Raw genomic sequence first — 26,127 nt, forward strand, 5'->3', positions numbered from 1 at the left:
TCGGTGGTAAATTCTGCAACCTGGGTTCAATTCTGCTGCTGTCTGTAAGGAGTTTAGATTTTCCCCCATGGCCACGTGGCCTTCCTCCAGGTTCTCCGGTTTCCTCCCACATTCCAAAGACATGAGGGTTAGTAGGTTAATTGGTGACATGGTGTAAGTGGGCAGTGTGGGCTAAAAGGGCCTGTTACTGTGTTGTATCCTTGAGTAAAAATAAACTAAATCCATTGTTAACTGGGCCATTCTTTTGCTTTCACAGGTGATATCATTGCCATTGTTTTTGCCTGATCCTCTGAGTCAAGGCTCAGGCAGAGAGTTGCAAAGGCTTTCATTCCTTGGGGCTTGCTTCAGCCTATCTGTATTTGCAGAGGATGATGTAAGTACAATGGTATATTCAATTTCCAGTTTCTCACTTCAGTTCAGGGTAGACCATTGTGACTACCCTGTAATAAAGGTATTGGAGAGGAACCGATCTTTGGAATTGCAGATAGCTTTTTACATCTGCATGTAAAACTGCACAGTGGCATTAGATCAGGGGTTCATAGTCATACTTTATTGATCCCGGAGGAAATTGGTTTTTGTTACAGTTGCATCATAAATAATTAAATAGTAATATGTAAATTATGCCAGGAAATAAGTCCAGGACCAGCCTATTGGCTCAGGGTGTCTGACCCTCCAACCTGGAGCCTACGGACCCCTCAGTTAATGGTAACAGTCCGTGAGATAAAGGTTGAAAACCCCTGCATTAGAGCATAGAACATTGTAGCACAGTACATGCCCTTTGTTCCATGAGTTCTGCTGACCTTTTAACCCACTCCAAGATCAATCTAACCCTTCCCTCCCACATAGCCCTCCATTTTTCTGTTGTCCATGTGCCTACCTAAGAGTCTCTTCAATGTCCCTGATATTTCTACCTCTGCCACCATCCTTGGCAGGGCATTCCATTCTTCCACCACTGTGTCTGTCTGTGTGTGTGTGTGTTTGTTTAAAAACTATCTCTGACACTCCCCTCTATACATTCTTACAATCACCTTAAAGTTATGCCTCCTTATATTAGCCATTTCAACCCTGGGGAAAAGTCTCTGGCTATCCAATTGACCTTTACCTCTTGTTACCTTGCACACCTTCCAATTCACCTCTCATCCTCAGCTCTAAAGAGAAAACCCTTAGCTTGTTCAACCTACCCTCCTTAGAGGTGCTCTCCAATCCAGGCAACGTCCTGCTGAATCTCCTCTGCCCCCTCTCAAGTGTCTACATTCTTCCTGTAATGTGACCAGAACGGAACACAATATTCCAAGTCTGGTCTAACCAGGGTTTTGTAGAGCTGCAGCATTGCCTTGCAGCTCTTGAACTCAAATATAGTTTATGCAATTTAAGTTCCAAGAGATATTCGTAGCAATATTCCTGCCAGTTAATTTTTCCATTGAATAATCAAAAAGTTGCAAATCATGAGAATACCATAGCACCCTCCAAATTATGATAAGACCAGACCAAGTGTTTGTTGTAGCTATCTCAAACCAGTAGAGGAATTGGTCTTTATGGTTACCAAGACTGAATCATAGGTATTTACGAGGGGTGATTGATAAGTTTGTGGCCTAAGGTAGAAGGAGTCAATTTTAGAAAATCTAGCACATTTATTTTTCAACATACTCCCCTCCTACATTTACACACTTAGTCCAGTGGTCGTGGAGCATATGGATCTTGGACCTCCAGAAAGTGTCCACAGTAGGGGTGATTGATAAGTTTGTGGCCTAAGGTAGAAGGAGATGAGTTAACGCAAACAACAGGAATTCAGCAGATGCTGGAAATTCAAGCAACACACATCCAAGTTGCTGGTGAACGCAGCAGGCCGGGCAGCAGCTATCTCTAGGAAGAGGTACAGTGGACGTTTCAGGCCGAGACCCTTCGTCAGGACTAACTGAAGGAAGAGTTGGTAAGAGATTTGAAAGTGGGAGGGGGAGGGGGAGATGTGTGTTGCAGGAGATGAGTTATCTCGTTACATGCACATGCAATTTGACTCTTTGATTATGCAGAAAGTTTGAAGTTAATAACTCATCAGGGGTGATTGATAAGTTCGTGGCCCAGGGTAGAAGGAGATGAGTTAACAACTTCAAACTTTCTGTGTAATCACTCAAAGAACATATCAATCACTCCTCGTATACAGCACAAGAAGTGGGCATGTAATTCGAGTTTGAGTATTTTGTTATTTTGGGCTATGAATGTCAGACTCCACCTTGTGAGTAAACAAACGTTTGTTTCTTCTGTCTAACCTTTTTCAAATTGCTTTAAATCTGTGGCTTCTGTACCATTGAGGTAACCGACATACCAGGTCTGCATACTGAAGAAAATTAAAATGTTGGTCGCCGTTTTGCTGACAAATTGGCTGACCTCTTAACTCATTGTAATGCAGTTTGTGTACAGGAAGTGTGATGGGAGGTTGCATTAGTGTGATTTGTGGCCTAAAATTGAAACCGAACTTAAAATCGAAGCTGTTATTAAAGATGAAGGAAGTTGGCTATGTTTAATGATTATAGATTTTGTCTTTACTCACTTTCTCAAAATGAGCTTTATTTTTGTGTAGTATATTGTGAAATGTAACGAGATTCTGCAGATGCTGGAACTCCAGAGCAATACACACACAAAATGCTGGAGGAACTCGGGTCAGGCAGCATCTATAGAGGGGAATAAACAGTCTGTGTTTTGGGCCGAGACACTTCATGAAGGAGTCTGATGAAGGGTCTTGGCCTTTAAACGTTAACAGTTTATGACTCTCCATAGATGCTGCCTGACCTGAGTTCCTTCAGCATTTTGTGTGTGTTAACTCTAACTTTAAAAAAAACTTTTCTCCTTCTGAGATTTGATAAAATGTTCCCTATCTTTCACATGCAACTGAATAATGGAGCTACATTATATAGATCAATATCTTGCCAAATAATTGCTTATTTATAGAATTCATTGATGTTCCTCATTTCTGACCCACAGAGAAGCTGCTAACTCAAGTGTACTTTTAAGTGATCAGTAGCTCAATGCAAATGTCAGCACTTTGCCATCTGTGTTTTTTAGACAAGAGTTGTGGAGAAATATTTTTCTGGACCTACACTTACGCTTGAAAATACCAGAGTTGTCAGTCAGTCCTTGCAACACCATTTAGAATCGGCCAGAGTAAGTATTTTAAGCTGAAATTGTAATGTCTGAAGAAAACAATACTTTTTTAAAACTCTTTTTGCAAGTGTATTTTTCCCTATTTATGTTACCACACAATATCACTGTTGCAAAAGCTTGCAATGGCAAGACGTATCATGGTATACATCTTGCCAGAGGTTGCCAAAGTGAAATTATAAACAACATCAAACTGCCTTAGGGACATCGGCTCCGGATTTCTTCCTTGGGGTTTACTCCATGGATGGGTGTAGCTGCAAGGCAGCAGAGGTTTAAAATCAGAGTTTTCCTTCTCCTACACGGGCTACCGTCCAATGCTGATGAGCCCCGCTTGTCGAAGCAACTGGATTTGAGGTGCCAGTGGTCCGTGTTTGCCCCTTCTCTTGTCAGTAGATACAGTTCCGCTGGGCCTAGTAGCTAAGCCACACGTGAAGGCCAAGAGTTGGATTTGGTTGTCAGAGGCTGTTAGAGTCACATGCCATTTTAGAGTACTTTATAGGTAGTGGGAGCTTATCCCCACTACCACCTCCGGCTATGACAACTTTGGGAACCTCAGCAGAGCAACACAGCAACATCAACACAAAATAGCAGGAGATCATAAACACAAGACTCTGCAGATGCTGGAAATCCAGATCAACACACAAAATTACTCAGCAGTTCAGGCAGCATCTATGGAAAAGAGTAACCAGTCGACATTTTGGGCCAGGTCCTGAAGAAGTCCTTTTCCATTGATGCTGCCTATAATATAAGTATTGAAAATGCCATTTAAAGTTCCATCGTTCTTCTCACTGATGTAGAATAACTCCTCTCCTTTGCTCGGTGACGTATACAATGGAATTGTTATAGACTTGAGCAGGTCTGAAACGTGCTGAGACATTTCCAAAGTTGGGCCTCTGTATTGGTATCATTTTAACCGCAGGTCAGTAGTGAGTGGAACGGTAATCTTGCGGATTTTAAAGCCAAGACTTTTGTTTTGCAGACTGACCTTTTCAAAATTCTGCACAACATATTACTCAATGGTGAGACCAGAGAGAGTGCATTGAATTACATGGCAGCAGTGGTAAATCGCAATATGAAGAAAGCGCAGATGCAAGTAAGTGCAGGATTAGTTTCATGGTGGATATCTGCAACACATGTCAGGTTATCTCAGTGGTGCTGCTTTGAAATGGAACTGAAATGAAAACTTTTTGTGATGCGCATTATTAATATGATCCCCTCCATCTCCAGGTTTTGAACTTTGACTGTCGTTGTTATTTCCTGAAATTTTCCAGCTGTCAAATATTGTAGGACATGAGCTCCAGTAGAAATTTTTGCACTTTATTTTGTGTTTTACAGAATTGGCTTTCAATCATTTGGGCACTGTCACATTTAAGACAATAAGAGATAGGCAGAGAATTAGGCCATTTGGCCCATCAAGTCTGCTCTGCCAATCCATCATAGCTGATTTGTCCCCCTGAATCCCATTCTCCTGCCTTCTCACTGTGTCATTTGACAGCCTTACTAATCAAGAACCTATCAACCTCCACTTTAAATATATCCAATGACTTGGTCTTCTCAGCCATCTGTGGTAATGAATTCTATATTCGCCACCCTCTGGCTAAAGAAATTCCTCCTCATCTCTGTTCTAAAGGGACGTCCTTCTATTCTAAAAATTCTATTAATAAAAATCTATTTTTATTTTATGGATTTCACCTTGTGTTGGTTGTGGTAGGCATTCATATTCATGAATAGATAGAAATGGAAGTACAAAATTTAATCTGTAATAAATGGAGGATGTTAAAGAAACTGCTACCTTTGCAGCTGCCACAGAATAATTTTATTGTTTTGTAGAACATTTATGGGTCAAAATGTTAATAAATTAAAATCTATTTCTTGCAGACAGATGACCGAATGGTATCGACGGATGGATTCATGCTGAATTTTCTGTGGGTGCTCCAGCAACTGAGCACAAAGATAAAATTAGAGACTGTAGATCCAATGTATATTTTCCACCCAAAGTGTCGCATCAATATTCTTGCAGATGAGACTCGCGTGAAAGCGTCCATGGAAGACATTAAAAGCTGGCTTGCAGAGCTTTGTAAGTAAATATGAAATGTTAAAGATGTATCAAAACTGCTTGAAAATAATCTTTATACAAAAATTGTGTATTCATTACACTAGAAGTATGTACCTTTTCTACAATGTTTTCTATAGAGTGAGTTTAAAGTGGGGCATGGTGTATGTCTGGGCTTACAGTAGTTAATGGTGGGGCGTGATAGGGGAGGAGGCATGGTGGCAAAGCAGTTAGCACAATGCTGTACAGCACTGATTAGGGTTCAATTACAGCCACTGTTTCTAAGGCCTTTGTACATTTTCCCCATGATCACGTGGATTTCCTCTGGGTGCTCCAGTTTCCTCCCACATTCCAAAGTCCTGTGTGCTAGGGTTAGTAATTTGTGGGCATGCTATGTTGCTGCAGGAAGCAAGGTAATACTTGTGGCCTGTCCCCTGCATATGCTCAGACTGTGATGCAAACAACGCATTTCACTATGTTTTGATGTACATGTGACAAATAAAGCTAATCTTTAATTGTACATCAAACAACAGTAAATTTGCTCAGTACCAAGTACCACCTTCCTTCCTGACCCCAGGACAGTTCTCCAGACTTCACCTATCAGACAGAAGGTGCAGCAACCTCTCTCAATAAAACTGAATAATTTCAAAAGAAAATAACAGTGACTGAAGGCTGCTTTAAATGATATAAGATGAATCTGTCACTTGATTTATCTGTATTGACAATTCCAATAGCATGGTTACGTGTAGTATTCCTTTAATATTTACAAGGTTTCTGCTGACTTTTAGAAAACTTCTTTTCATCTGACAGATGATCAGTCTAAGTTTGCTGAGCCGAAGTTCCCAACAGAATGCTTTTTCCTGACGCTACATGCACATCATCTTGCTATCCTGCCGAGCTGCCGACGTTACATACGAAGACTACGAGCTATTCGAGATCTCAACAGGTAGGAATAAACATCAAGAGGCAATTTGCAATCTTTGCTTTTTGCTTGGCATCCAACTAAGTGACTTGAAACTGTAGGCATGTTGTAATGGAGAAGCATTTGTCATGCAACTTCACTAACAGCTATCTGACAATGGCTAGCTATTCTATTTACACATTGTTGATTGCAGAAGAAACGTTCCCAGAAAGTGAGCAAGCCCTCCTCTATTAAGCCAAAATGTCTTGTACAATATATGAGGGAATTTCATTTATCGTCTTGTTTGTGTGATACTGTTAGCAATATTGCAGCGTTGTCGTTACTTTATAGGAGAATCGACCTAGGCTTTTCTGCATGAGTCTCTGTAATAGGTTATACTACAGATACCCTGACTGTAAAGACAAGGTTGCTACTGAAGCCGTTGCTGCCAGTTTTCAGTGGTACAATATCTTGTTTTCAAATTGTCTACCTTGAAATTTCAACATGACAAGTCTTTATCTAGAAAGGTACAGTGGGGTGAGTTTGCACTGTGAGGACGATGCAACAAACATGTGCAGCTTATCTGAATTTATTTTCATGCCTATTTATTGATTTGTTATGTGCATGATTTTGGAACCAACAAGGGCACAGAATTTGGGTAAATTTCATATAAAATTCATGATCTTCTTGGTTCTGTGATGACCAGTTTCTTAGCTAGAGTCTGAATGACAAAAATGGATCTTTAAAATATTGACCAAAAAGCTTTGCCATTCCCCAGGACCCTCAACCTCCTCAGATAAAATAAGAGCCAGGTGTGCATATTTCAATCAAATGTTAATGGTTCAGTTTCTAAACTATTTCCCATTTAACCACTCTCCGGATTGCTCTGGGTCAACTCCCTTTGGCCTTGCACTGTAACTTTCAGTGTTGCCGGTATAATTGATGCAACATTTTCCTTGACTACCTTTCATGCAGAATAACATGAAAGGAGTTACTCAAAGGCTGCTTGCTGGTGAATTCAAATTCTACTCCAGACATCTGAGCGCAAAAGTTAGCATGACATCCTGTGCCAGATTGAGTGAGCATTGTGATATGCTACTAAGTGAATGAGCTCTGGATACCCAAAGGCCTTGTAATTCCATTGCTATTTACTTTAAAGAGCAAAGCAGTTACATTAGTTGCTTTGCCAATATTTATTTTTCAATTGACACCACTAAAATGGATATGGTTGTCGTCACACTACACTCTGTGGTAGATGGCTTTGTGCAAATTGGCTGCCATTTCCTAAGAATGAAATATTGCATTTGCTGTAAAGTGGGCTTGGGTCTCCAGAGGTAATGAAAGACATAATTCTAAATTTTTCATTTAGAGCATAGACAATAGAACAGTACAGGCCATTCACCTCACAATGATCTACTCCAAGATCAGTCTAACCCCCCATAGCCCTCCATTTTTCTTTCATCCACGTGCCTAAGTAAGAGCTTCTTAAATATTCCTAATGTATCTGCTGCCACCACCATTCTGACAGCAGGCTTCACCTCATCTATTACTGTGGTTAAAGAAAAACACCTATCTCTGACAATTACGTGGTGGAGTGCAGATATGTTTTGACCAAAGGAGGTATAAGATGCTCCTTGCCTCTGCTAGCCTTGGGCAATGTGTAGCACCTTAGCCCCTCCCCCCACCCCCGATCAGGGTCACATGAAGCCACGGGAGCAGGTGGTGGGTGGTCATATGAGCAGCTGGTACATATCAAGTCCTGTGTGACCACTGACGCCAGGCAGACAATCTGAAGAGTATTGATAATGACTGGGGTCACCATTCTTGTAAAGACACTTGATAAGATTTCTTCCTCTGTATAAAATTAATCTTAACTTCTCCTGCAGGACTGTTGAAGAACTAAAAAACAGTGAGAGCCAGTGGAAAGACTCTCCATTGGCAAACAGACATAGGGAGATGTTGAAACGATGTAAAACTCAATTAAAGGTATGTAAGATACTGGTGCAAAATTATCACCAAAGGTGCTCTTATAGTTAGATTCTTGAGATTCTAAGCAAGAGTTGTTTCCTCCGGATGCTCTAGTTTCCTCCCACATTCCAAAGACATACTGGTTAGTAGGTTACTAGGTCATCGTAAATTATCCGGTGATTAGGCTAGGATTAAATATGTGGGTAGCTGGCCAGTGCAGCTCAGTGGGCCAGAAGAACCTGTTCTGCAAGGTATCTACAAACAAATAAATGAAATTTGAATCTACCTTGCCAACCAGGAAACCTAAAGTGATTATATCTGATTATTAAGACAAGTTAAATCAGTAATGGTGATAGCAAATCTATAAAAATGTTCACCTATCCAGTTCACTCCCTCCTTTTGGGGATTAAATTTCCCATTTTAGCCTTAGTGACTCTAAAACCACCAACCAGAATCAGTTTTAATATCACGGCATATATTGTGAAATTTGTTGTTACGCGACAGCAGTACATTGCAATACATAGTAATAAAAGCTGAATTACAATAAGTATATCTATATTGTCCGTTCAGAAATCTGATGACAGGGGAAGAAGCTATTCCTTAATCGTTGAGTGTGTTACTTCAGGCTTCTGTACCTCCTCCCTGATGCTAGCAGTGAAAAGAGGGCATATCCTGGGTGATAGGGGTCCTTAACGATGGATACTGCCTTTTTGAAGCATGGCATGGTTGTCTTAACTGCACTTTGAAATGGCCTAACAAATCGTTCTTTGTTCAGGACCACTTGGTGATAATACCCATTCCTATACAATGAACATATTTAATATTATAAATGATTTCTAAAGGGAAGGAATGACACCTTTAGCCCTCTGTGGGTGGTGAAAGCTGTATTCGCCCGCAGCACCCACATCCTTTGAATGAATACGTTTTTACAACCCGCATCATATTTGGAATTAAAAGAAAATTTGCTTACTGATTTCAACTGATGGATTCCTGGACTTTGTGGGGAAATCGGTAAAAATGGCATCTTTTGATAAACTTCAGACAGAGGTTCCCTTCCTGAAATCAGTTACTAATATGTAAGTGCAGAGTAAGAGGTGTTATGAAGAGTCTTGAAAGTCATTGCAACAGCACTGTGAATAAGGTGGATAGAGTATACCATTCATGTTCTGTTAAAGTTCACCAGCTATCTGATCCGAATTTAAAACATGCCATTGTAGTCACAAGCTGAAATGCTTCATGTTAATTCAAGATCCGATTGTTTATTGTCATTTTTCAGTGCACAAGTGTAAAGGAGAGCGAAATAACTGTTACTCCAGATCCAATGCAGCATAAAAAAACACTAAGCATCAAAAGCCCTATAAATAATCATATAAAACACTGTGCAAGCAACTGAGTGTGGCTATATTTGCATAAGACAATGTATACAAAGACATAATGTACATAAGGTGACACTAGGTTCAGAGGTATTTGAACATAAGGTGACTCTGACAGAAATTGATGAAGTGATTAAGTGACTTGGCAAGAGGAGCTCTTCTAGGTAGCAGCAGGGCTTGTGAAAACCCTGTAGGACAAGTGTTGGTGTAGATATGAGGTGTGGATCAGTGTCGGTATGAGTTGTGGTGTGTAAGCATAAAGTGGCAGTGCATGGGTAGGCAGTATCTGAAATGTGGTATTTGGTTTGTTCATTCAATCTGCTCATGTTACTCAACATACTGATGTCAAAATCAACATTACTGTTCCTATACGATTTGCTGAAAATGCTGCTACTCTTGATCTTGTATAATTGAGTACCTTTGCCAGACTGATTGCAGCAACTTCATGAGAGTGAACAGGAATTGACATTAACTTCTATCCTTTGACACCCACATCCCCTGAATAAAAAGTAAAGAATTTTAGACTATAAAATATCTAGACAGTGTTGCGTGACCTTACAGAATGTCTTGAAACCATAGGTGGTGCATAAATGCTTGTCAGTTTGTGCGTTGGTACCTTTATGATGCCTATGCCATTCTGTGCATTAAATCACAATATCTGATTTCATAGATCCTAGCTTTTCTTTTTGATCTTTGTAGGAAATGAGGATACGAAAAAATCATATTAATTGCCAGTGAAATTATGGTTTGAAAGCAACTTAATGCCTACATCCCTAGTGTGTGCATAGTTATGTAAAAGTCTGCTTTGTATAAGTGCTGCATTATTAAATTGTATGCGAACTCTAAGTTTTTGGGTTGTTTTCTTTTATTGATTTATCCAGATTGTCTGGCTGAACTCCCTCGCGAGATGTATATATTTTTAAAGTATTTTGCTATATGTTCAACATAAATAGGTTGATGATAGGTTAGGTCATAAAAGTAAAAGAACATTGTGTGTAATATAAAGACAGCCCTAACCTAGCAAGTTGGAATATTTTCCTTTTTGAACAAGATTTTGTCTTTTGTCTATAGAAACTGGTGCGGAGTAAGGCTTGTGCTGACGCAGGTTTGTTAGATGAGAATCTGTTGAGGAGATGCCTCCAGTTTTACGGCACATTAATTCAACTGATCTTTCGCCTGATTGATTCACGCTACCCAGAGTAAGTATTCCACAGAAGGAAATGTCAACTCTTCATTCCTCTCCATACATCCGGTCTGACTGCTGAGTTCTTCCAGCATTTGTGTTGTTCGGCAGTGTTAAGGTCCTTCTAATAGGTGGGATGTGGTTAAATTCATAAAGTTGTACTCAACTTGTTCAACCTTGAGCTGTTGCCAGGAAACATGTGAAATTGAGATTGAAGTTGTATAGATTTTGTACTAGCAAACATCAAAAGAGCATAATGTTTGTTCTTCTCTCCTTGCAGCATGACACTGCCCCTTAATCCAGAGATCCCCAAGGTGTTTGCAGCATTGCCGGAATTCTATTTGGAAGATATTGCTGAATTTTTGCTGTTTATTGTACAGTAAGTAAATGTAACTTCAACAGGATTGACGATGTGTGGATAGTTTGAAGGATATAAGGTTGCAAGCTGTTTGTTAAAGCAGATTACCTTGAATAAATCTAAAAGCAAAAAACTGTAGGTGGTGGACCTCTGAAATGAAAGTAATTCTGGAAATAATCACTAGGTAAGGCAGCAACAATCGTGATGTGAACAATTCTAATGACGGGTCAGTGACGTGGAGCATTAACTCTTTCTCTCGCTCTAAATGTTGCTGACCACTTCAGTATTTCCAGCATTTTGTTTTCTCTTGGTTTAACTGGTTGCTCACGTCCCTGCTTTTGTAGAAATAGCATCTGAATCTGCTTATCTAAATCAAGAATCATGTTTCCTTGTAAACGTTTACATTTTTCCATCTAACTTGTTACCTTAAAGTATTTTCTTAAAAGGGTTTTTAATTTTTTTTTCTAGAATTTGGTAGCTTTAACCTCCAGTTTTGCCTATTAATGTATAAACAGGTCATAGAAGGGTGGTGATCTCTCCCTCATCTTCATTCAGCTTTGAAAGACTTAGTCATACTCAGCGCAGAATGGGCCCTTCTGGCCCTTTGAGCCAAGCCGCCCCAGCAATCCCTGACAAACCCAATTAACCCTAACCTAATTATGGGACAATTTACAATGACCAGTTAACCTACCCGGCACATCTTTGGACTGTGGGAGGAGACCAGAGGGCCCAGAGAAAACCCATATATTCCACGGGAAGGAGATACGGAGACTCCTTACAGAGTCCCACTAGAACTGAACTCCAAACTCCAGATCTCCTCGAGCTGTAATAGTGTTGCAATAACTGCTACCTACTGTGGGGGGGGGGGGGCGCGGTGTGTGTGTATGTATATATGTGTGTATATGTCTGTGTGTGTGTGTACACACACACACACACACACTGAAAAATGGCCGGTAACATCATGGAAGATCCCACCCACCCTGCTCATGGACTGTTTGTCCCACTGCCATCAGGGAGGAGACTATGTAACACCAATGCCAGGACCACCAAATTCAAAAACTGTTACTTTCCCAAGCAGTAAAGCTGATCAACACCTCCACCCAGTAACCCATCCCTCCACACCCCCAACCACCACTACTTTATCATGTTCTGTCAGTCACCTAATGTACAGACACTGCTATGCTTAGTGTCACTTTATGGACGTACAATCAAACTATGTATATAAGCTATCTTATGTTTCTATTTATTGTTTTTAATATTGTGTTCTATATCATGTTTTTTGTGTTCTACATCACATCTGGAGTAACATTTGTATTTTTCTCCTTTACACTTGTGTACTGGAAAAGACATTAAACAATCTTGAATCTAACAGAGCACAAAGACAGACCCTTTGGCCTATCTAAACCTCCTAACCTGGGCATCTGCATAGTCTCATCTACTTGTACCCAGACTGCAGCCTTCCATATCCCTTGCACACATGTACCTATCAAAACTTCTCTTAAATGTTGCAGTTGAATCTATATCTATCACTTCCCTTGCCAACTCATGTGAAGAAGTTCCCCTTAAATATTTTGTGTATCGCCCTAAACCTATGACCTGTAGTTCTGGTCTCGCCCAACCACAGGGGAAAAAGTCTGTATTTATCCTATCAGTATCCCTCATTTTGTATAACTGAAATTTCCCCTCATAACGCTCCAGGGAATAAAGTCCGAACTTATTCAACCTTTCCCTATAATTCAGGTCCTCAAGTCCTATCCTGGTCTTGTCTTGGCTCTTCCTCCTGAACAAATGGGCAGTGGTGCAGCGGGTCAATTCCATTATAATTGCTTTTGAAAGTTAATGCAAGTGATATGCAATAGAAGAATAATCAGTGTTGAGGAACCATCTCATTCCCTTCATGTTGCCTCAATAAGTTGCTGGGCTTTAGGGTAACAATGAAGTTGTTTCATCTGGATCTGCCATTGGCCACTCGTATGTAGATTCTTCATTGCTGTTTCCGTAACAGCTTTGTTTTACCACACAGGGTTGTTAGCCCTGAACTGAACCCCAGTACCTGGACGATTGGTGGACATCATGAGATTATCTCAAGTGCACATTTGTGGAGTTACCTGAAAAGTTCAATATTCTTTTGTATCAATTCATTGTAAACCCTTGGGTTGGCATCCCCAACCTTTTTTATACCATGGACCCAGTACCATAAAGCAAAGGATCTGTGGACCCACATCAGCAACCCCTTCCTTAAGGTGTCCTTTATATTACTTATACCTGATACTTGAATAATACTAATACTTGAAACAACCATAACCAAAATGCTTTTGTTCTATATACTTCAGTGACAATGTTCTGTTTTTAGTGGCCTCTCACTTTAGCAGAGCAGCTGGATTTCTAACTTGTGCTGAATTTCTTTTTGGGTTGGCTCAGACTGTATGTCCGATGAGTTTAGAGCACAAATAGCCATCACATTAATTGTATTCAAGTAATCAGTAATTGGCTATGAACAAAAATGTAAACCTTGTTCATTTGATAAGTGGTTCAAGTTTATTCATTATGTGTACATTGAAACATAGTGAAGTATGTGAGCTCGCTGACTTCATTAACTTTGCCTCCAACTTTCACCCTGCCCTCAAGTTTACCTGGTCTGACACCTCCCTCCCCTTTCTTGATCTTTCTGTCTCTGTCTCTGGAGACAGCTTATCTACTGATGTTTACTATAAGCCTACCGACTCTCACAGCTACCTGGACTATTCCTCTTCCCACCCTGTCTCTTGCAAAAATGCCATCCCCTTCTCGCAATTTCTCCATCTCTGCCACATCTACTCTCAGGATGAGGCTTTTCATTCCAGGACAAAGGAGATGTCTTCCTTTTTTTTAAAGAAAGAGGCTTCCCATCCTCCACCATCAACTCTGCTCTCAAACACATCTCTCCCATTTCACACACATCTGCTCTCACCCCATCCTCCTGCCACCCAACTAGGAATAGGTTTCCCCTTGTCCTCACCTACCACTCCACCAGCTTCCGGATCCAACATATAATTCTCTGTAACTTCCGCCACCTCCAGTGGGATCCCACCACCAAGCACATCTTTCCCTCCCCTGCCCCACCTTTCCGCTCTCCGCAGGGTTCGCTCCCTATGCGACTTCCTTCTCCATTCATCCCCCCCATCCCTCCCACCAATCTCCCTCCCAGCACTTATCCTTGTAAGTGGAACAAGTGCTACACATGCCCTTACACTTCCTCCCTCACCACCATTCAGGGCCCCAGACAGTCCTTCCAGGTAGGCGACATTTCACCTGTGAGTCGGCTGGGGTGATATACTGCATCCGGCGCTTCCGGTGCGGCCTTCTATATATTAGCGAGACCCGACGCAGACTGGGAGACCGTTTCGCTGAACACCTATGCTCTGTCTGCCAGAGAAAGCAAGATCTCCCAGTGGCCACACATTTTAATTCCACGTCCCATTCCCATTCTGATATGTCTATCCATGGCCTCCTCTACTGTCAAGATGAAGCCACACTCAGGTTGGAGGAACAACACCTTATATTCCATCTGGGTAGCCTCCAACCTGATGGCATGAATATTAACTTCTCTAACTTCTGTTAATGCCCCTCCTCCCCTTCACACCCCATCCCTTATTTATTTATTTAATCTATTTTTTAAATATATTTTTTATTTTCCCCCTTTTTTTCCTCTTTTTTTCTCTCCCTCTGTCCCTCTCACTATAATTCCTTGCCTGCTCTCCACCCTCCGGGCTCCCCTCCCCCCCTTCTCTTTCTTCCTAGGCCTCCCGTCCCATGATCCTCTCCCTTCTCCAGCCTTGTATCCCTTTTGCCAATCAACTTTTCAGCTCTTAGATCCACCCCTCTCCTCCTGTTTTCTTCTAACATTTCATATCTCCCCCTCCCCCTCCCACTTTCAAATCTCTTACTATCTCTTCTTTCAGTTAGTCCTGACGAAGGGTCTCGGCCCGAAACGTCAACTGTCCCTCTTCCTATAGATGCTGCCTGACCTGCTGAGTTCACCAGCATTTTTTGTGTGTGTGTTGCTTGAATTTCCAGCATCTGCAGATTTCCTCATGTTTGCAAGTAAAATATGTTTGTTAACAACCAGTACACCGGAGGGTATGCTGGGGTCAGCCCACAAATATCATCACACATTCCTGCACATAGTATGCCCACAACACAGAACATAACAGGTACCAAAATGAGCAAAACAAGTCCTGTTCCTGCTTCCCACCCACGTGCATATAACCCTCTAACCCCAAGACAGGCTGTCATCTTTGGCTTCCAGCGATCTCTAATTTGAACTCGGTTGTGCAGATTTTGGGCCTTCAGTTACCCCAGCAGAGTCGCAGAGACTCACAGTCCCAATCTGCTTAATTGCTGCTTAGTTTTAAATTTAATCTGGCAAGAACCAGAAGAATTAATCTTTTAGTAGTCTACAAAATTCCGGTATCTTTGGTTTGTCACAATATATGTGTAAGTTTTTCCATTTATTTTCCCACATAATTTGTTCTTTCGTCTACAGATATTCCCCTCAGGTTTTATATGAACCATGTACTCAGGACGTCGTGACTTTCCTTGTCGTGTTTATCTGTAGTCAAAACTATATCCGAAATCCTTACCTAATTGCCAAGCTCGTTGAAGTCATGTTTGTGACCAACCCAGCAGTTCAGCCTCGAACACAGAAATTCTATGAAATGATGGAGAATCACCCACTGGCCACAAAACAGCTTGTGCCTGCATTGATGAAATTTTACACAGGTATGCGGTTTCTCAATTTGCTTTTTCCAGTGTAGAATTACAGTACAGTGACTGGCCCTTCCAGCCCAACAAGCCCACTGTGCTCAATGTCACCCATGTGACCAACTAATCTACTGACCCGTATGTTGGAATGTAGGCAGAGACCGGAGCGCCCGGAGGAAACCCATGTGGTCACGAGGAGAATGTACCATCTCCTTACGGATGGTAGTGGAGTTGAACCTGAGTCACTGGTGGTGTCATAGCGTTATGCTAACCACTACAGTACTGTCCCTTTCAGTAAAGCGATTCACACTCTATTTAGTTGGTGCAAGAGGAAAACTCAAAGTGTATCTGGACAAGTATGCTCAGTGTGGAGCTCAGTTTACATAAGAGATGTCTCAACTGTTTTCGTTGAACTTTAAGTGCTAAAATGTTCAAGTTTTACTGATAAGCAATCAGTAACTAGCATCAGATATTTGTATTTATTTTTTGAGCAGATTGAATTTCAATTTATTGAGAAAGATCCCACAGGACCCAAGGCTGCTTGAAGTGCCCTTCCAGAGATCCAGGGTGTTTTATCTAGGTGGATCAAGAAAGGATTTTTCATCTAGTGGGAGAATCTAAAAATGAGGTTGTTGTGCTTAACATAAGTAGCTGTATATCTTAAAAGATCTAGAGATCACAACTCAAAAATGATTTGACCTTTTCACCTCATTTCTAAGTGTTTTAAGGCAGGATTAGATCTCTAAGGGTGGTTAGGAATGTTCAGCTGAAGTGGCAGTTTGGTCAGTGATGTTACTAAATGTTGCAAGTTTGAGGGGCTGAGCGGTCTAGTCCATTTTCCAGTCCCGATGAAGGGTCTCATCCTGAAATGTGGACTGTTAATTCTCCTCCAGAGATGCTGAACTCAAGCATTTTGTTTGTTGCTCTGTGTTCCCTTTTATTAAGGAGAAGCTCAAGAGCCAAACATGAGTAAGTGCAAGAAAAGGTGTGTATTTAAAAAAGGTAAATTATCCCTTTGAGTTAAAGTGCTGATCCATTGAACAATTTTTTTTTTTAGTTTTTAATTTTCGATGCTTGGTTTTTTTATCATCTCGTTTCTCACTTGGGAAATTGGACCTAAACTATCGTGTTTCCTCAGCTTTTGACCATCCTCCAGTACGTGTCCTAGCTGTGAATCTAGTTGATCATTATCTGTCATTCAACACTTGATATTCTTGGCAAGAGGTGGATTGGAACCAGTTATCAAAATGATCCTCAGGCTCAAGTTGACTGCTTTGATTTAGACCAGAAATATCCTCAAACCTAAAAGAGTGAACAGCACTGGAATAGGCCCAACTATGATGCTAACCCAAACTAATCCCATCTACCTGGACCAAGTCTATGTCCCACCACTTCCTATTTGTTCACGTCTTTGTCTAAATACCTTTTAAATGTTTCTATATGTCTCCCTTTAACCTTAAAGTGATGCCCTCTACTGTTTGACATTTCCATCCTGGCGAAAAGGACTAATTTGTCTTGTAATTTTATTTACTGCTATCAGCTCATCCCTCAATCTCCAGCACTTCAGAGAAACTAATCCCAAGTTTGTCCATCCTCTCTTTGTACCTGATACTTTAATGGATCTTTAATCGATTTCATAAGACAGAAGATAGAGGAGCAGGATTAGGCTATTTGGCCCATTGCAACTGCTCTAGCATTAATCATGGCTGATCCATTTCTCCCTCTCAGCTTCAGTCTCTGGTTTTCTCCCCATATTCCTTCATGCCCTGACTAATGACAAACCTCTCTACCTCTGCCTTAAATATACCCGATGATTTGGTCTCCTGCCTATGGCAGTGAATTCCACAGCTTCACCACTCTATCTAAAAAAAAGTTATTCCTCACCTCCATTCTAAAAAGACACCCCTCTGTTCTGAGGCTGTGTCCTCTGGTCCTAGACTACTCCACCATAGAGACATCCTTTCCATATCCACTGTATCGAGGCCTTTCCAACATTTGATAGGTTTCAGTGAAGTCACTCCTCATTCTTCCAAATTCCACTGTACAGGTCCAGAGCCACCAAATGCGGCAATGACAAGCCTTTTGATCCCAATCATTTTCATGAGTCTCCTTTGAACCCTCTCCAGTAGTAGCACATCCTTCCTTAGATCAGAGGCCTAGAATTGCTCACAATACTCCAAGTGAGGCCTCACATTGTTTTTTTTTAAAGCCTCAACATCAGATCCTTGCTTTTATATTCTAGTCCTCTTGAAATGAATGCTAACATCACATTTGTCTTCCTCACCAACAACTCAACCTGCAAATGAACCTTCAGGGAATTCTACACAAGGACTCCCAAGTCCCTTTGCACCTCAGAGTTTTGAATTTTTTTCTCTCCATTTAGAAAAGTCTACTCTTATTTTTTCTACCAACGTGCATGACTATACAATTCCTGACACTGTATTCCATATGCCACCTCTTTGTCCATTCTAATCAGTCCAAGTCCTTCTGTATCTCCTCAAATCTACATGCAAACTTTGCCACAAAGCCGTCAATTCTATCATCCAAGTCATTGATATACTGTATAATGTAAAAAGAAATGTGGAACACCACTAGTCATTGGCAGCTGGTCTGAAAAGGCTTCCTTTATTCCCACTCTTTGCTTGCTGCCAGTCAGCCACTGCTTGATTCATGCTATGTAATACCGTGGGCTCTTAACTTGTTAAGCACCCTCATGTGTGGCACCTTCTCAGGCCTTCTGAAAATCCAAGTACACAACATCCACTGAATCTCCTTTGTCTATTCTGTTTGTTATTTCTTCAAAGAATTTCATGGAATTTGATTTCAGTGTGAGACACTACTATTAAATAAAAAACAGAAGTTTACCTTGTTTATATTGTGGTGTAGCTATTGGCATTTAGAAGGCAGCATGGCATTTTAGTCATTGCATTCTTGGATGAAGATGCCTTTTTGCATTCTGTGGTCAGGATTGCAGTTTTGCATTCATATTATGATTTTAAAAAACAGATCAAGAAATTTGTCTTGGCATTTTGGCTGCAGGAGTATTAATTGACCAGCCTGTTGTCTAAAGAGGGAAAAAATAGCTTTATTTGTCACCTATATCGAAACATGTAGTGAAATGTGTTGGTTTACCATGGCCACAGTGAAATTTGTTGTCTGTATTAATGACCAACACAATCTGGGGCTGTGCTGGGGCAGACTGCTGGTGTCACTGTGCGTCTGGTGCCAATGTAGCATGTCCTCTACTTACTGACACTCGCCTATACATCTTTTGGACTGTGGGAGGAAACAAAAACCCATGAGGTCATAGGGAGTGTGTACAAACTCTTTACAGACAGAGGCAGGGATTAAACCCTATTATACCAGCCATTGTGCTATTCATACTGCTTTGCACTCAGTAGTGAGCACAATGTAATTAGTTCTGTTGATTTCATTCTGTGGAGGGTAATGCACTGATAGTGTAAGCATTTCCTCCCCATGGATTTAAGACTGTGCCTCCTGCGTTATACTGAGTTTCAGTGATGAATTTGGAAGCATTGTTAAAATGCTATTTGATTTGCCTTTTAGATGTTGAACATACTGGAGCAACAAGTGAATTCTATGACAAATTCACTATCCGCTACCACATAAGTACAATCTTTAAGAGCCTTTGGCAGAACGTAGCACATCAAGGCACCTTTATGGAAGAGTTTAAGTAAGTTGATCCATCTTTGTTTTTCTTGTGATGGATAATTATGCAAGAGTTAAGAAATTGGCAATTGAACTCATAGGCAGTTAGAGTCAGCTAAAGCAGTTATAGAGCATGGATACACACTCAGTCCCGATAAAGGGTCTTGGTCTGAAATGTCGACTGTTTATTCATTTCCATAGATGCTACCTGTCCTGCTGAGTTCCTCCAGCATTTTGTGTGTGTTGATGTGGATACAGACCTTACAGCCCATCAAGTCCTTGATGCGTAACTGGTCCCAACTTCCTGAGTTCAATCCATATTTGTCCATGCCTAGACAATCCATGTATTTATCAAGGTGCTGCTTGAATGATAATATTGTACTTACCTCACCACCTCCCTTATTCCGTATATTCAGTATCTTCTGCATGGAAAAAATTGTCCCTTTTATCTCTTTTAAAGTGTTACCCTCTCGCCCTAAACCAAGGTTCCTGACCTTTTTTTTAAGCCATGGACCCGTGCCATTAACCAAGGGGGCAGATTGGGAGCCCCTATCTATGCCCCCTAGTTTCAGACTCCCCTACCCTTGTGTCTGCTATTAGATTTGATTTATTTGTCAGCTTCAGCTATTTTTTATGGAACTCTACATTTACACATTTGTTTTATGATCATAGTTCTGGAAAGCAGTTTGTCCGTTACATCAATATGTTAATAAATGATACCACATACCTGCTGGATGAGAGCCTGGATTCTCTGAAACGTATCCATGAGGTACAGGAAGAAATGAAGAACAAAGAACGATGGGACTCGTTACCTAGGGTAAATTCAGTAGTTTGCTTAATGTCTGCAAACTTGATTTTATTTTGGAATTTTTGTGTATGACTGACCAGGGGAAGATGAAACTAATTCTGGAATGCACATCTGAAAGTTAGGAATAAGGGTGTATAGTTTTTCATTTGCACGATCAGTTGTTATTTGTGTAGCAATGTCTACAAGAATTTGACATTTCCATGATTGTAGCCTGAGGAAATGTGTCCCGGTTGCTAAGCCATATTCTTTTTGGTTATCCCTTGGGATTACTTCCTCACTAAGTAAACCATCCATGCAGTTATGCCAGGATTCTGTAGCACAGGGCTTGCAATCCAGAATCCTGTCAAGGTGAATCTGTTAGTAGAAGTACAGCTGGTTCTCCGAAATCCCTTGCTTCATTGATTTGGTTTATGTGATTTCAGATGCACACTTGACTGTCCTTTGAAATGGACCAACAGACCATTTGGTTCCAGTGGTATTGGAAATGGGTGATAATGCAAATGAATGTATGGAAATAAAACACAACTTTTTTTTGCTATAATGTTCAATTCTCTCCATCCTTTTGTTCGAGCGCTGTTAAGGGTGTCATTTAGTATCCTTGTGGAGATTCTGTAATAGTGTCCCTTCATGAGCTGTTAAATCTTGAAAGCTCGTTCTGCAAAGAATTATGTGGCCATATTGTGGTTGGTTTAATTCTAAGTCGTGAGAAATACAAAATGACAAGTCCTTAATTGTCATTAGAGGAGACTTAATTGAGGTGTACAAGGTGAGAAGAGGAGACTTGATAGAGGTGTACAAGAAGATAGAGGCATTGATTGAGTGGATAGCCAGAGACCTTTTCCCAGGGGGCATAATTTTACGGTGATTTGGGGAAAGTATAGACTGTATACATAGAGGGGTGTCAGAGGTAGTTTTTTTTTGATGGGTGTATGGAATGCCCTGCCAAAGGTGGTGATCAAGGCAGATACATTAGGGCCATTTAAGAAACGCCTAGACACATGGATGATAACTAAAGTGGAGGGCTGTGTAGAAGGGAAGAACTAGATTGATCTTGGAGTAGGTTTAAAGGTCGGCATAACATCATGGACTGAAAAACTAGTACTGTGCTGAGGTGTTCTGTGTTGTTAATTGAAGTCCCCTCAGTAGTTTGTCTTGTTTTGAAAGGATCAGCAGCAGAGTCGACAATCTCAGCTGACCCAGGATGAGCGCGTCTCCCGTTCATACCTTGCTCTTGGTGCCGAAACCGTGGATATGTTCCATTACCTCACAAAGCAAGTGCAAAAACCTTTCCTTCGACCTGTGAGTAATTGCTCTTTCCTCCTTGTTACTTGCCTAATCAACATGGAGGTTTTATATATTTACAAGTGACTCCCTACATTGAATTCCTAGAAAATGGTTGGTACCATGATTTTTCATAATGTGAAGCCACAAGTGTCAATAAATTAGAATTGGGAGAGAAATTGATTCAGATTCATTAGTTTATCATGTACATTGAAACATACAGTGAAATGTGATGTTTGCGTCAACAAATAACAACCTAGGAGTGTGTTGTGGGCAGCTCCAAGTAATACCACATGTTCTGGTGCCAACATAGCATGCCCACAATGCTTGGCAGAATAAACACAGAACACAACAGAACAGAACGTACCAAGCAACAAAACAACAACAGCAAAACAAGCCCGGATCCTCCCTCCCACCTACACAGACAGTCCTCTAACTCCAGGACAGGCTGTCTTCAGACTTGCAGACATTGGGCCTTCAACTTCCCCAGTGGACTTACAGGCTCGGAGCTTCAGCTATTAGGGTGCAGCTAATTGACTCTGGGGCCTCGATCTTCAGTATCAACCCGAGGACTTGCCCACGACAAAGAAAGAGGATAGTTCTCTCTCTCTCTTCCCCCCCCCCCCCACCACGAGCTTCATAAGAGCATATTTTCTTTCTGTATCCTCGTACTTTTGTTATTGTTGTGACTTCCATAAAGACTGATGTTCATTACCCAAATTGCTATAATGTTCCGGTTGTGTAGATTGTAGCTTTAGTTTCCAGCTTACTGTTGATCGATATGTTTACTTGGTTCTGGGAGACATGCGCATGTATGTTCAGAGCTCATTGTTTCTATTGGGTAATTGGAAAGCCTTGCGAGGAGTGGCTGGTGGCTGTGGGAGCCGCCATGCTTCTGTTTGCCCTCATGTTGCACAAAGCCCTGTCAACCCAAAACTCCAGCCATTTATGTGTTCAATTCTCACTTTCAACAACTGCACAAAAGTCAGCAGCAGGAGGAAGAAAGATTCTGAACCAGTGCATCACAGGTGCTCCCCTTAGTGGCGTAGTAGATTAAAATGCTTCAGGTTGTATAGAAAATCAAACCTTCAAGCTGAGATACATTTAAGTGATAACTGAAAAAGGAGAGAATTTTAAGCAACACTTTTGTAACGTGCCGTTCTAAAATTTTGCTAACGTTCATTGCAGGAGCTTGGCCCACGCTTAGCTGCAATGTTGAACTTCAACCTGCAACAGCTGTGTGGCCCAAAGTGTCGTGACCTGAAAGTAGAAAACCCAGAAAAATATGGTTTTGAACCGAAGAAGCTTTTGGATCAGTTGACTGACATTTATCTGCATTTAGACTGTCCCAGATTCGCAAAAGCTATTGCGGATGATCAGGTAAGTACCTGTTACTTTTTAAACAAAAAAAGTATTTATTTAGAGATACAGCACAGTAACAGGTCCTTCTGGCCCAGCGAGCCTGTGCCTCCCTATTACACCTATGTGACCAATTAACCCACTAACACATACATCCGATTTGCACTGCTCACTAATTTTCTGCATCAGTGCTGCCTGGTATACTGAGGTATTATGACCAGTTTTTATTTTATTTTAGATTTCTTTTATTTTGCAATATGTGCTGTTTTAATTAAAGAAAAAAAGCTGTGTTTGCTCCAGGCAACCACTGTGTAGGGGGAAAACTCAGATCTCCTTTAAATATCTCCTGTCTCCTTTTAATCTGTTTCCTCTAGGTGGCTGCACTGGGGTAATGACCATGTGCCCCCTCAGTTTATAACTTGCTGCCTGTTATGCTTGCAGGTGTTTAGGTCAGCAGTCAAGGCCCTCCATCTCTGGTGTTCAGGACTTCCTTCATTGTGCTGGTAGCTTCCTATCAGTTTTCACTACTGTCAGCCATGCAAGTCCCTGGTGGAGACTCAGGAATACCGTCACACACAGATGTAGAAGAAATCTACAGTGCTGTTTCCATAACAGTTTTGTTTGACCAGTCAGTATTGTTAGCCTGAGCTGAACCCCCTAACCTGGAGGACCGGGTTGCCACTCTTAGTTTGGCTTCTTACCCTTTGACCTGTTTGGCATGGGTGACCTTACCAAGAGGCAATGCATAAAGCCTGACTCCAGCCACATAGCTCTCCGGGTCATTGAGGCACACAAGCCTCCAAACCATGACAAGGATGTGGTCCTCTTGCAGAACAGCTTTATAAACCTCTATAATATCACTCAGCCTTGTGTTCCAGTGAGAATAAGCCCAGCTTATTCAATCTCCCAGCCCTTCATAGGTAGTAAGTAACCCAGTGGCATGAATATTGATTTCTCCAATTTCAGGTAACCTCCTTTCCTCCGTCCATTTTCTCTTTTTGAATCTATCCAGTTCCTCTTGCATCTAACTCTCTTGGGGGCCCCCCCCCCCCCAAACTTCTTTCAGTCCAGGTCAGGAATCCGAACCTTTTTGTGCCACAGACCAATACCATTAAGCAAGTGGGTCTGTGGACCCCAGGTTGAAGGGACTTGACCCTTAAAATCGATTGTCTGTTCGCCTCCACGGGTGCTGCTTGACCCCCTAAACTCCATCGGAATGTTTTTGTTGCTTCGTATTTCGGCATCTGCAGTGTCTTGTCCCGATGAAGGATCTTGGCCTGAAATGTCAACTCTTTATTCCTTTCCATAGATGCTGCCTGACCTGCTGAGTTCCTCCAGCATTTTGTGTGTTACTGTGCATTTCCAGCAACTTGCAGAATCTCTTGTATTTATTCTTGTGTCTTCAACATCCTGGCAAATCTCTTCTACTCTCCTTCACTACATTTGCTACTGAGCGACCAGAACTCCACACATTCTCAGTGATTTGTTAGTGATTTCACTGCACCATATGATGCACAAGCTTCTGAGAGGTTTTACTGGGTGGATCTGGAGAGGCTGTTTCCTCTTGTGGGAACGTCTAGAATAGCAGGTTTTGGATCAGGAAACATTGAATAATTTTAAGTCAGGGATGGATTCTTACTAAGCAAGGGTGTAAATGAAAGGCTACAGGAGGTGAATGGGAATGTGGCTACAGTCAGATTATTCATGACTTGAAATGGTGGATAAGGCTAGAGGGGGCCGAAGACTTTTGCACTGTATTTGTCACCGGCAAGTGAGTTTGTAAATCTGGCAGAGCAAAGGATGTTGGGAATGGTGAGGGTGGGGTGTGGGACTGGTGGCAGAGGAGTGCCAGGGTGACATGGGTGCTAACACATGGGTGGCAGAGGAGTGCCAGGGTGACATGGGTGCCAACACATCCAAATCTTGAGAAACCGGGCAAGGTAATTTAATTCTAAACAATTAGTTTATTGGTCATTACAGACTGTCCCTCTGTTGCTTCCCACTCCCTCCCCACTCTCAGTCCACAATAGAGACCCATATCAGAATCAGGTTTATCATCACTCATGTATGTCGTGAAACTTTTTTTATGGCAGCAGTACCTAAAGTTTAGACAGTACTGTGCAATACTCTTGGACAGTCTAGCTCTATATATGTGGCTGAAATTTCTTGCACAGTAAGGTACAATTTCATTTGATGTGATTATTTTGCTGTCTCTCACTATGTCAGAGTTAGGTGCGTTTAAGAACAAACAAATGTTCGTGAAAAAGCATCTCGGTTGCAGATTTGTCAGTTTTGCAGCTATTTCACAAATATTTGAAGCAGCTTCCTGTCCATTGTGGGCTACCACCTATTTTGCTGCTTTTTGGGTAAATCTTTAAAAGTGATACCTTTGTTTAAAAAAAAGTGTTTACAAACAGACTGAGTAAAATTGCAGCCCAGCACAAAGACGTACCTGAGGGAGCAAAATGTTTTAAACCCCCCTATTGAAAGATGAGGTGTATCTGGAGCATAGAATACAGAAGGTGAGAAGTTCCGCTGAACTACTAGAGCTGAATTTGGCATTCAGGGTACAGAGGGAATGCAGTATATAAACCACCTACCCACCTCCTCTTCCCTGTCCTGAACTTGCACCTACTTTCTTTTCCCCTCTTACACTTGGAACCAAGATGTCATGTCTAATATCAACACGAGGGATGTACTGTTAACCACCCTGGTTAAATTGTCCTCTGCAAGTTGTTGAGGAGCACACATATTACCTAGCTCTTATAAATTATGATATTTCTGCTTAGAATTAATGAAGATCTAAACTGGGGTTGTTGCCCTGTGTCACCAAGTACTCCATTGCCTCATCCTTAACAATTGACTCTCACATCTTCCCAACCACAGAAGTCAGGCTATCGGGTCTATAACACACACAAAAAATGCTGGTGGAATGCAGCAGGCCAGGCCACATCTATAGCAAGAGGTACAGTCGACGTTTCGGTCTGGGATCTTTCAGTCCTGACGAAGGGTCCCAGCCCGAAACGTCGACTGTACCTCTTCCTATAGATGCTGCCTGGTCTGCTGTGTTCCACCAGCATTTTTTGTGTGTTTCTTGAATTTCTAGCATCTGCAGATTTCCTCGTATCTGGTCTATAATTTCCTTTCTGCTACCTTCCTTCTTTCTTAAAGAGTGGAGTGATATTTGCAATTTTCCAGTCCTCTGGCACCATGCCAGAGTCCAAAGATTTTTGAAAGATCATTTCTCATGCCTCCACAATCTCTACTGCTACCTC

The 26,127-nt window shown here is 41.4% G+C and overlaps 1 protein-coding gene across 2 annotated transcripts in view; it reads left to right on the forward strand.

Annotated features, from left to right (window-relative positions):
• The window catches only part of ube4b (ubiquitination factor E4B, UFD2 homolog (S. cerevisiae)), an 89,559-nt gene that overhangs the window by 53,806 nt on the left and 9,626 nt on the right, over nt 1–26,127 (forward strand). For both annotated transcript variants that reach the window (XM_063033317.1, XM_063033318.1), the window contains 13 exons: nt 257–373; nt 3,061–3,159; nt 4,136–4,249; nt 5,035–5,233; nt 6,020–6,155; nt 7,997–8,096; nt 10,523–10,650; nt 10,915–11,013; nt 15,518–15,753; nt 19,303–19,429; nt 20,077–20,221; nt 21,377–21,511; nt 22,682–22,873. In XM_063033317.1, the coding sequence (XP_062889387.1) occupies nt 257–373; nt 3,061–3,159; nt 4,136–4,249; nt 5,035–5,233; nt 6,020–6,155; nt 7,997–8,096; nt 10,523–10,650; nt 10,915–11,013; nt 15,518–15,753; nt 19,303–19,429; nt 20,077–20,221; nt 21,377–21,511; nt 22,682–22,873 (1,827 nt within the window). The remainder of the gene's footprint in view (nt 1–256; nt 374–3,060; nt 3,160–4,135; nt 4,250–5,034; nt 5,234–6,019; nt 6,156–7,996; nt 8,097–10,522; nt 10,651–10,914; nt 11,014–15,517; nt 15,754–19,302; nt 19,430–20,076; nt 20,222–21,376; nt 21,512–22,681; nt 22,874–26,127) is intronic.

The sequence above is a fragment of the Mobula hypostoma genome, chromosome 25 (assembly GCF_963921235.1).
Source record: "Mobula hypostoma chromosome 25, sMobHyp1.1, whole genome shotgun sequence".
In the NCBI taxonomy this organism is placed as follows: domain Eukaryota; kingdom Metazoa; phylum Chordata; class Chondrichthyes; order Myliobatiformes; family Myliobatidae; genus Mobula; species Mobula hypostoma.